The sequence below is a fragment of the Schistocerca nitens genome, chromosome 3 (genome assembly GCF_023898315.1).
Source record: "Schistocerca nitens isolate TAMUIC-IGC-003100 chromosome 3, iqSchNite1.1, whole genome shotgun sequence".
NCBI lineage: Eukaryota > Metazoa > Arthropoda > Insecta > Orthoptera > Acrididae > Schistocerca > Schistocerca nitens.
The window spans coordinates 873,826,352-873,838,681 of NC_064616.1; the positions used below are offsets into that span (position 1 = coordinate 873,826,352).

The 12,330-nt window shown below is 41.4% G+C and overlaps 1 protein-coding gene across 1 annotated transcript in view; it reads right to left on the reverse strand.

Moving 5' to 3' along the window:
* Positions 1–12,330, reverse strand: part of LOC126249797 (rhythmically expressed gene 5 protein) — a 208,695-nt gene that overhangs the window by 16,814 nt on the left and 179,551 nt on the right. The window contains exons 3-4 of the mRNA XM_049951485.1: positions 5,473–5,577; positions 1,169–1,243 (exon numbers count right to left, since the gene is read on the reverse strand). Of these exons, the coding sequence (XP_049807442.1) occupies positions 1,169–1,243; positions 5,473–5,577 (180 nt within the window). The remainder of the gene's footprint in view (positions 1–1,168; positions 1,244–5,472; positions 5,578–12,330) is intronic.

Genomic DNA, 12,330 nt, shown 5'->3' on the forward strand with positions numbered 1-12,330 from the left:
ATTATTTTCGTGAGCTGGTTCCCCATAACGCTCATAAATGGTATTATCCGAAGCACAGAATGTTTAGATGCTTCGTAAGTCGGAGCACGTTAGACACCATAGGAGTACCAAGAGTTACTTTGACAGATGCTAGACAAGTCCAGCTACAACTTATTTCGCTATTCTAATATTATCTTCTCTTATTGAAGGACCATTCCGGTGCAAAAGGGATTTCCGTTTAGGAAAACGAAGTTAATGCTTGTATCTCGGTAATTAACGAAATTAAAAGGACGATTAGGGTTTTAAGGTCCCGTCGACATCGAGGTCATTAGGGATGGAGCACAAGCACTGATTGCTCCAAGGATGGGGAAGGGCCGGCCAGAGTGGTCGAGCGGTTCTAGGCGCTACAGTCTGGAACAGCGCGACCGCTACGGTCGCAGGTTCGAATCTTGCCTTGGGCATGAATGTGTGTGATGTCCTTAGGTTGGTTAGGTTTAAGTAGTTCTAAGTTCTAGGGGACTGATGACCTCAGCAGTTAAGTCCCATAGTGCTCAGAGCCATTTGATGGGGAAGGAAATGGTCTGTGCCCTTTTAAAGCAACCGTCCCAGAATTTGCTTTGAGCGATTTACGGAAATGATGGGGAAACTAAATCTGAATGGTCGGACGCGGATTTGAACGGTCGTTCTCCAGAACGCGAGTTCAATGAGTTAACCACTGCGCCACCTCGATCGGATTAAGTCTGTTTCATTAGTCACTGGCCACTATTCGTCCAGATGAAGAGAAGTTACAAGTGTCTTTAAAGAGTCAAAGATGTTTAGGTGAAAACGGTGGGTACCTCTCAACCTGTAATAAGCAATAATTGTCGAAAGAATGAAAAATAAAATTACATCGTCCGAAGGCACAGCACGTTCTACATAGCTATTACAGCCCATGAAAGCTTTGTAAGGCACAGGAGTATTCAAAATCTTTAGATCTCATGTTTGTATAAATCGTGATGACGTCACTCCAAACACGCTGCTTTGAATGATGACAGTGGCTTTTATTGCTTTGCTTTCCTCTATTGTAACAATCTGCCAAACTCATCCATTCCACGTAGTTTCAAGCACTTCGATAATTGTAAGTTGATTGTTTGCGAGGCTTTTAATTACAGAAAGCATTCTCTGAGCGTTATATTAACTATATAGTTACCTGAGTGGTAGTCTGCTGGATGCGAAGCCGTTTCGCCGTGGCTGTCAACACCGCCCTTCATCATTGTGCCCCAAACTGTCGCAAGGAAAGAAACATCGTCTTAAGTTTCCACATTATATTACTTCCAGACAAAGCTCATACAAAGAAGAGGATAGTAATCAAAATAGCAAGAATGCAAATACAAAACTATTCATTTGTATAGCATAGTTCCACAGTGTCATTTACAATAAGTATGACCTAAGTCGAAACAAGGCCCCAGGAGTAGACAACATTCCATTAGAACTACTGACGGCCTTGGGAGAGCCAGTCCTGACAAAACTCTACCATTTGTTGAGCAAGATGTATCAGACAGGCGAAATACCCTCAGACTTCAAGAAGAATATAATAATTCCAATCCCAAAGAAAGCAGGTGTTGGCAGATGTGAAAATTACCGAACTATTAGTTTAATAAGTCGCAGCTGCAAAATACTAACCCGAATTCTTTACAGACGAATGGAAAAACTGGTAGAAGCCGACCTCGGGGAAGATCAGTTTGGATTCCGTAGAAATATTGGAACACGTGAGGCAATACTGACCTTACGACTTATCTTAGAAGAAAGATTAAGGAAAGGCAAACCTTCGTTTCTAGCATTTGTAGACATAGAGAAAGCTTTTGAAAATGTTGACTGGAATACTCGGTTTCAAATTCTGAAGGTGGCAGGGGTAAAATACAGGGAGCGAAAGGCTATTTACAATTTGTACAGAAACCAGATGGAAGTTATAAGAGTAGAGGGACATGAAAGGGAAGCAGTGGTTGGGAAGGGAGTGAAACAGGGTTGTAGCCTCTCCCCGATGTTATTCAACCTGTATATTGAGCAAGCAGTAAAGGAAACAAAAGAAATTCGGAGTAGGTATTAAAATCCATGGAAAAGAAATAAAAACTTTGAGGTTCGCCGATGACATTGTAATTCTGTCAGAGACAGCAAAGGACTTGGAAGAGCAGTTGAATGGAATGGACAGTGTCTTGAAAGGAGGATATAAGATGAACATCAACAAAAGCAAAACGAGGATAATGGAATTAAGTCGGGTGATACTGAGGGAATTAGATTAGGAAATGAGACACTTAAAGTAGTAAAGGAGTTTTGCTATTTGGGGGGCAAAATAACTGATGATGGTCGAAGTAGAGAGGATATAAAATGTAGACTGTCAATGGCAAAGAAAGCGTTTCTGAAGAAGAGAATTTTTTTAACATCGAGTATAGATTTAAGTGTCAGGAAGTCGTTTCTGAAAGTATTTGTATGGAGTCTAGCCATGTATGGAAGTGAAACATGGACGATAAATAGTTTGGACAGGAAGAGAGTAGAAGCTTTCGAAATGTGATGCTACAGAAGAATGCTGAAGATTAGATGGGTAGATCACATAACTAATGAGGAGGTATTGAAAGGAATTGGGGAGAAGAGTTTGTGGCACAACTTGACGAAAAGAAGGGACCGGTTGGTAGGACATGTTCTGAGGTATCAAAGGATCACAAATTTAGCATTGGAGGGCAGCGTGGAGGGTAAAAATCGTAGAGGGAGACCAAGAGGTGAATACACTAAGCAGATTCCGAAGGATGTAGGTTGCAGTAGGTACTGGGAGATGAAGAAACTTGCACAGGATAGGGTAGCATGGAGAGCTGCATCAAACCAGTCTCAGGACTGAAGACCACCACAACAACAACAACAACAACAACAACATGACAAAATATTGTTTAATCTTGATAGTATAAAACATAATAGTCGATAATGTACAACTACACTGAAAGGCAGAACCAAAACGTTTCAATCATCTGCGAGCATATAGGAAATATCAGTGTTAAAACATAATTTTCATAGAGTTAAAAGAGGAAGGAGACGTTTCGGATGCATAGCTACCAAGTAAGTGGACGTTACAAGAGTTTCTGCTGACATGTGGGTATATTACAATATTGCGTATTTCAGGCCATGTGATAGAAGATGCTGTTTTAATGTAATTATATGTAACTTTAGAATGTGACCAGCAGCAGTCATTCTGCTATCTCGACTTAAAACGGCTACAGTTACGCTTCGTGCTATGAGGAGCCAGAGGTACTGTAGACATACTGAAGTAAAGGCACAAAAACAGCTGATAAAACTTGTATTTATGAGAAAAAATGACAAGTTTGTCAAATGAGCCTCGCACAAAGTAATCTGTTGGAAATGAGGTTAGTGCTAAGTTGGTAAGCGTACCGAATATGTGAAGGTAGAAGTAGAGTAGAGTAGAATTAGCTTGCTGAATACTGGGTACGTTGGTGAACCAGAAATTTGATACTGAATATCCCTTGACTGAAGAACATTTGCATTTCGTGATTAGATGTGCTACAGTGGCTTAACGGATGTGTTTCAAAAGGTACTGGCGTCTTAACGGGAGTGATGCATCATTATATGCCATGTTAATGCATGACTGAATGGTTTTACAGACGCCAATAGAAGAACGTTCTCCATTGTGATTCATCCGTTTCCCTAGCCAAGTCGTGATTGAATAAGTATCAGTGTCAAAAACTGCTTGTAGTATTAAAAATTAAACCAATTTGGGAATAATGAAATGAGAATGATTAGAATTAATTATCTCGTCTCTATTTAGACCATTAAACAGGAAGCAAAACTGAGCTGGGCAAAAATGAGAGCTGAAACTGATTGAGTCTTTTTTAAGCAGATACTGTAATATATGCCTTAAGTTATTTCTGGGTACAAAAAAACTCAAGATAAGGTTGGGCTAAATGGAATTTGTGTTTAACTTCTCTTGACTGCAACTACGTGTGCTAAAAACAGCGCCACCTCACTTGGTAAAATGGAAGGAAGATTAGGGTTTAACGTCCCGTCGACATCGAGGTCATTATAGACGGAACCTCAGTTGGTGTGGCAAGTCAAGAAATCTAAGGTGTTTCTGTCCTAATGTCTGCAGGTTGACATATCTTATACTGCCATTTTGAGCCACATAGTAAACGGGAGAGTTAACCGATCAAGAAAGGTGATATTCTACTGCCGCAAACGTAGAAAGTTATGATTACCTTCCTTTTCGATTACAAGCGTCCTCAGCTTGTTTATTTCGTCAAACAGAGGGAAAAGAGCAGTAATTATACTTTAAAAGAAAGGTGCATAATAAACTATGATCGTTATCCGAAAAGCAAACAGGAATAAATGAAAATAACGTCTTCTCCGCTGGGCTCACAGCTTGCATTAGATCATAATATGACATTTTTATTCTTCTATAGAATGTGATCTATGTCGTCAACATAGTGTATAAAAAACTTACGTTCCATGATGACTTGTGGACGTCACTCCAACTAGACGTAATTATAATATAAAATAAAATCTCATAGTACGAGTACTATTACATGGACGTAGGATAACATGATATATAAATATGTCAACAAGAACATTTGATAGTGGCACATATGCCGAAATAATCTTGTCGTTAACTTACTTAACGAACAAGAAATAAACAATTTGCAGCTAATTTTGTACAAAAACAATTGCACGAATGGTCGTAATGTGATGAAACAGAGATGTAGCAAGTGACGGTACTTCACTCACCACAGACCTGAGAGTGCGCAACAATAAATGGAATGCCTCCCGTCCTACACAAACGCCTACATCGTCAAAAAAGATCACCGCAAAAAGCTCAACTGTCGCCAGGTTTTTACTTTCAGAACACACTACAAATGCTGACGTTGCAGTTGTCTACTATGAGACGTAACAGAAACGGCATCAGATTGTTCAGCATAAACAGTAAGGAATGCTAATGTTCGCACACTAGAACTGCCACTATCTTTCAGGAGGGACGTTTAGGTGCATCCATCATATAGGTGACGTCTTGGAGAAACTGACTCAACTGTTATTGAAGTAAAAGCAGTTACTGTGTGAAAAACACATCGACAATGATGTCAAAATGGGAGCAAACTCGTTGACATAGCAGTTAAAGCACTTCGATTTTCGAACAGAACAGTTCGAATAATAACCTAGAAAATGTATGGGCACATTGTGGAAAAGTAAACAAAGGGAATGTAGTTTTGTTGCACTCAAAGACAGCTACCTAACAGTAACTATTCCTATTGTCTCACAGTAGTACGAATGTGACAGCTCGCTATAATAGTATCTAAGTAATAGTTCCTTGATAATAATTAGCTTTAATTTCTCTGCTTATAGTAGTTGTTTCAGATCATCTACATTCAAAACATATAACTGATACTTTTTATAGGTACGCAATTTTTAGTCTTTATAAAGCTTAAAGCGAAGAAAAATTTGCAGTAAGGGAGAAGTACTTACTGAGATCCGAGGCTCCACGTTGGTATGGGTCCATCCTGTTTAAACTGGAGTCTTCCATTTTAGCTAAATTCTTGTAGCCATGGATAAGCATTTTGGTGTTGCAGTCTGAAAAAGAAGTAAAGAAATTACACTTAGTTTAGTTAGTCTTCAATAAAACACGTACAAAGACAGACTTATTCAGACCGTATTGCAACTAATAACTGATGGTATGACTCTCTGCATATGGTCCCTACACAGCTTGCTGCCGCCGTTTGGTTGAGTACTGGGATACCTCACATTTATATCTCTGTAAGGATCGTTAAAATGTGGAAGTACGCGGCACGAAGCTTACTTGATTGAGAGATCCAGGAATGCGACTTGTTTCGTCTTCAGATTATGTGAGGCTACGAAGGGAAGCAGGAACCTTTGCAGAATATGTGGAAAGAGAATGATACGTGGGAAAAAGTTTCATTTTATGTGACGTCTGGTACACAGGGTATATCATAATTAATGGCGTAAACACATACAGTTGAAAGTACACGACACTAGAAGAAAAATAAATAAATAAATAAATAAATAAATCTCAGTAAACATAGGCCGGCAAACGAACAGTTTGCGAGATAATTGCGACTTTGTTGTTGCCAGCTACTACTGACTCAGTTCTGTATAAATGTAATCCCAGTTAGGAAAAGATAACAGTACTGTACTATATTAAGAGGAGTTCAAAATGTTCAAATGTGTGTGAAATCTTATGTGACTTAACTGCTAAGGTCATCAGTCCCTAAGCTTACACGCTACTTAACCTAAATTATCCTAAGGACAAACACCCACCCATGCTCGAACCTCCGCCGGGACCAGCCGCACAGTCCATGACTGCAGCGCCTAAGACCGCTCGGCTAATCCGGCGCGGTTAAGATGAGTTATTAGTGATTCTTTGGTAGAAGTGTAGGTGTTCTGAATGAACACGACAACAGTTACACGACTGTACTCGTAGTTAAAGGAGGTGCTTAAAGACTAGCTCCTGTACCCGTCGCCGCAATGAGCTTCGAACTCTTTCGAACACGGATGGATCATTTCGAAACTCTTGAAGAGCACTGATAAGTCTCCGTTTCCAGTTCTTCAACCGTGGTAACCGGAGTGGCGTACAATACACCTTCAAGGTGGCCTGAAACACAGAAATCTATCGGGTTCAGATCAGGTGATCTAGGAGGCCACGGTACATTTCCTCCTCGCACAATACATCTTTGACCGTATTGGCGCGTTAGATGTCTCACCACAGCAGCAAAATGTACCGGCGCTCCATCATGCATGTAGTCCTATGGTGTCCTCAAGCAATCCTGCACTATGATGCCTTAGAAACGAACGTGATTCCGTCCGCTAAATTTGTTTGGTAACATGTACGGCTCAGTAAAGCGATCATCTAGTTACTCTGACCAGAAATTCAATGAGAAACGTCGCTGATATGGAGATTCATGCACAGCGTATGGGTTAGAGCCTAGATGACTCCAAAAGTAATAATACTGATAATTAAACACCATCACGAGTGAACCCCGTTTCATCTGTGAATAAAATGTTAGTGTCAAACGTAGGGTTGTCTACAGCTAGTTGCTGCATCCACTGACAGAACGTTAATCTAGGACCAAAGTCCACCTCACTCGTTGTAGGTGGTATAGGTACACTGCACTGCGATGTATAATTCTTCGAACACTACTATGGCTCATTCCCGGTATTTGTGTGGAAAGTCTCGCTATCGAGATTCTTGGAGTGTGTTAGACTGTTTCCAGCGCCACATCTTAAAGCACAGGTGTAATTCGTGTATGCCTATGCATTCCCGCTGCATGTGCAAAGGTCCCAGTTTCTAGGAGGTGCTGATGCACCTCTTTGGTACAAGCGTGCAGCCTTCCGTGCATACCCATTAGCCCTACCATACATGAAAATGCATATACGCATACTCCTCGTTACCGTAATGTTCCATGTTACAATCAACACTCGTACAATACAACTGATGCTCCGCAAACAACTGCAAGAATGACACTATAAACAGTACTGTCTTATCCATTCTGTTTACAGCTCCACATATCTAAAATGTAAACAAAGACATCACGGACTGGTAGACTGTGTTCACACAGAATCAAGTCGATAGTGGCTGGTAACCACAAAGTCGCAATTATCTCGCAAACGGTTCATTTGCGGACCTATGTTTACTGAGGCTTCTTTGCGTCTAGCATCAAGTACTTTCCCCTGTACGCCATTATTGATTATACATTCTATATATCGGGAACAAGACTGTGCCTCGACCCATTTCTCTTCATAGCAGAAGAATCTAAACCCCTGAATGACCCGTGCGGGCCAAAGGATCTGAGTATTTCGCGTCTAGTTGTGTGGAATTAAAGCACATATATAATCCAGTTAAACTGTTTCGAAACAAATCTGGAAACAGTTGACACTTTTAATGGCCTTTTGTTGAATTACTTAAAAATGGTTGTGTCCCTTAGTAAGTAAGCTCCTTACTATAAACGGAGTATGTTTCTGATTTATCGGTAACACCGCATATCTGAAGTACACTTCTGATCCCTAGGGAGCTGTACAAGGATAGTGACTTTCGCTGCACCAAACTACATTTCAAGAAACGTTTCCATATATTCGCTGGGAGATTTGCATCTACTTTAAACAAAGAGGGTTAGTTACAGGCGCTGGACGTGGCAAGAAATTTACATCTATTAGCAGCAAGAAACTTTTAAATTGTAGGCAACCAATACGCTCTTGATCCTATGAGATGTAGCATAAAATGTTCTCTCGTTGATGTGTCAGTAAAGGTTAATCCCAGAACCTTGTTCAGTTTTCACCAGTACTTGCACTGAAGGACTTCATGAGATATGTCTCGGATTGTATTTGCAAAGGCGTTATTAGCCTTTACAAGATTTCCGCAGGCTGCATTAATGCAGTGTTACAAATGCCAAGGATGTACCGAGGTGAACGCCAAGATAATAAGGGCTATCTGAAATGCATGCTATTTGGTCAGCTGCTTCTGACGAGTGGGACTGCACGAAAATTAAACTGTGAATTTTATCTGGCTTCGTGTACCGGCTACATATTTATGAAAGTGGAAAAACAACTGCAGATCTTTGAAAAGTTTAAACTTAGCTACTCTAACCAAATGAACAATTTCCATCTTTGTTGACATAGGTGTCAGGAAGTTAAAAATTTTCATTTGTTGGTATCTTACGGGATGCTAATTTTGGATATCGAAATTTGAAAATCACTGCTCCTAATTCAATTTAGTGTCTTACGTACTGTGTAGCAGAGTTAGATTGTCTCCTAGGCTTAGGTTTTCTTCTGACAGTGCCACTGGAAGAATTATGTCGACAGAAGAAGTTTACTGAAAAAAGTTTCGAGAATAGTAAGTCACATACAGAGTTCACCTTTTATTAAGGAACGTATTCTTTTCAACTCTTTATTCACTTCTTATAAACACGAGCCATTCGTAAGGTTCTGAGAGTGATTAGTTGTCCTCAAACTTCATTAAAAGCATTTACCGATAAATTTACAACAGGTACTGAAAAAGTATGCCTTGCACTTCATTACATGTTAGATACCATCCCAGTAATGACGTCCAACACTGTCGAGCATGAAATGATTCCGTTTTATTTCGTGAAATACGTTATCTATTCAGGGAATCAGCGTAACTTTCCTGGCAGTTTAAATGATGTAAACCATAACATTCTCGACGTGCACCAAAAGATAACAATGTAGGTGTACTGAATCAGGTGAACGCATTGGCTACGAAACAGGTCCTGCTCGACCAATCGACGTTCTCCAAAGATGCTAGTTCACTACTGACATGAGCCGGAGCTGAATCTTGCCAGAACAAAAAGTTGCCAAGCGCAGCAAGCGGTATTGTGTTCGGATGATCCGTAAGTGATGGCCAGCTGCCCCAGTTAAGTAGACTGATTAACAGGAGTACAGATTTTTGAATATTACTACAATTCACTAAAGCCTCAATATTTCCCGCAGAAAGAAATGTTAGTGAGTTCTAACAGCGGTCTCGTGTAGTTTCTCACAATCTACGACGGCGCTGTTCCGATTTTCCAACTAACGCCAGTGCGCGTGTGCAACAAACACCAATTTTAGTTGGGATTGGACCCTATCGGATCAAACAAAGCTGTTATGTTTCAGTCGGATTTTCCTTCGTGGATTCTTTTTTTTTCTTCAGTCTACTTTGTCCGTGGTTTGGTTGCGACTTCTTTCTCTGGCAGTACTTCCGATTTGCTAATTTTTTGTCTCTACGAGCGTCTGTTGGAAATGTCTGATGGACTTTTTCTACCTGCTGGAAACAGATCATGGTTTAGAGTTGTTCGATGTACGTTGCAATTTTGTGTGTAGGTTTTCGTGTCTGTAATCTGTTGAATATGCCAATAAAATTTCAGTCTTCTTTTTCTGATGTCTGCCCCCAAGATTCGATACTTTTTCGGTTGTTTTTGGGGAATGTTATCTGTATCCACCTTTTGTACTTTAAGGGCTGAGTTTCTTTTATGAATTTTGCGTTTTTCTTTTAGGATTTCTCCCATTTACACTACTGGCCATTAAACTTGCTACACCACGAAGATGACGTGCTACAGACACGAAGTTTAACCGACAGGAAAAAGATGCTGTGATATGCAAAATGACTAGCTTTTCAGAGCATTCACACAAGTTTGTCGCCGGTGGCGACACCTACAACGTGCTGACATGAGGAAAGTTTCCAACCGATTTCTCATACACAAGCAGCAGTTGACCGGCATTGCCTGGTGAAACGTTGTTGTGATGCCTCGTGTAAGGAGGAGAAATGCCATCACGTTTCCGACTTTGATAAAGGTCGGATTGTAGCCTGTCGCAATTGCGGTTTATCGTATCGCGACATTGCTGCTCGTGTTGGTCGAGATCCAATGACTGTTAGCAGAATATGGAACCGGTGGGTTCAGGAGGGTCATACGGAACGCCGTGCTGGATCCCAACGGCCTCGTATCACCAGCAGTCGAGATGACAGGCATCTTATCCGCATGGCTGTAACGGATCGTGCAGCCACGTCTCGATCCCTGAGTCAACAGATGGGGACGTTTTCAAGACAACCATCTGCACGAACAGTAATATGACGTTTGCAGCACCATGGACTATCAGCTCGGAGACCATGGCTGCGGTTACCCTTGACGCTGCATCACAGACAGGAGCGCCTGCGATGGTGTACTCAACGGCGAACCTGGGTGCACGAATGGCAAAACGTCATTTTTTCGGTTGAATCCAGGTTCTGTTTACAGCATCATGATGGTCGCATCCGTGTTTGAAGACATCACGATGAACGCACATTGGAAGCGTGTATTCGTCATCGCCATACTGGCGTATCTCCCGGCGTGATGGTATGGGGTGCCATTGGTTACACGTCTCGGTCACCTCTTGTTCGCATTGATGGCACTTTTAACAGTGGACGTTACATTTCAGATTTGTTACGATCCGTGGCTCTACCCTTCATTCGACCCCTGCGAAATCCTACATTTCAGCAGGATAATGCACGACCGCATGTTGCAGGTCCTGTACGGGCCTTTCTGGATACAGAAAATGTTCGACTGCTGCCCTGGCCAGCACATTCTCCAGATCTCTCACCAATTGAAAACGTCTGGTCAATGGTGGCCGAGCAACTGGCTCGTCACAATACGCCAGTCACTACTCTTGATGAACTGTGGTATCGTGTTGAAGCTGCAAGGGCAGCTGTACCTGTACACGCCATCCAAGCTCGGTTTGACTCAATGCCCAGGCGTATCAAGGCCGTTGTTACGGCCAGAGGTGGTTGTACTAGGTACTGATTTCTCTGGATCTATGCACCCAAATTGCGTGAAAATGTAATCACATGTCAGTTCTAGTATAATATATTTGTTCAATGAATACCCGTTTATCATCTGCATTTCTTCTTGGTGTAGCAATTTTAATGGCCAGTAGTGTATATGTATGGGAGAAATCTTACAGATCGTCAGGCTCATTTTCTGTGGTATTTTAGGAGATATTTTTGCAACACATAACTTGAGTCAATTCAAACAAATCCTGCTCATTACGTCTTGCATACGACACCCAGCGACAGAAAGCGTCTGTGTCACGTTACAAAGAAAATTATTTTTAAATCGGAATTCGTTAGAGTGGTCCCAAATAAGCCTAATGCGTTATTTGTTTTATCGATATGTATTAACAGGAACAGTAATACATGACGAATAACGAGTACTCCAGCAGCGACTGAGCAGCGCTTCTGCATTGCGGTAACTGCGTTGGCCGGGGGGGGGGGGGGGGGGTACTGTCTGTGCTGGAGTAGTACTGGGTAGTACTGGTCTGGAGTACCGGTTATTCTTCGTGTTTTACTGTCCCTGTTAGTACATATGGATGAAACGAATATCGCACTAGACTAATTTGGAAGCACTCTGTCGAATAGGCACGTTAAATTTCACTTTAAAAGTCATTTTCTTGGTAATGGGAACAAACTGACGCTTTCCATTGACGCAGGGCGTCGGATGAAAGACGTGATGAGCAGTAGTTTTTTGGGCTGACTCCAGCTGCACCTTGCTAAAACGAAATTGCAAATATGTGTTGAAACACCAGAGAAAATGCGCCTAAAGGCTCTTAGGTGACACCATATACTGCGATTTTTTTGCTACACTTTATATATACACTCCCTGACGTCTGCTGAGGAACTACATGTGACACCATATACTGCTATTTTTTTTGCTACACTTTATATATACACTCCTTGACGTCTGCTGAGGAACTACTGTCAATTAGTACGTAACACCCGACCAACGACAGTAAAAGTAAATGTAGAGAGCGGGATGTGTAACTGCAGAGAAGCCTGGGCACGAACGC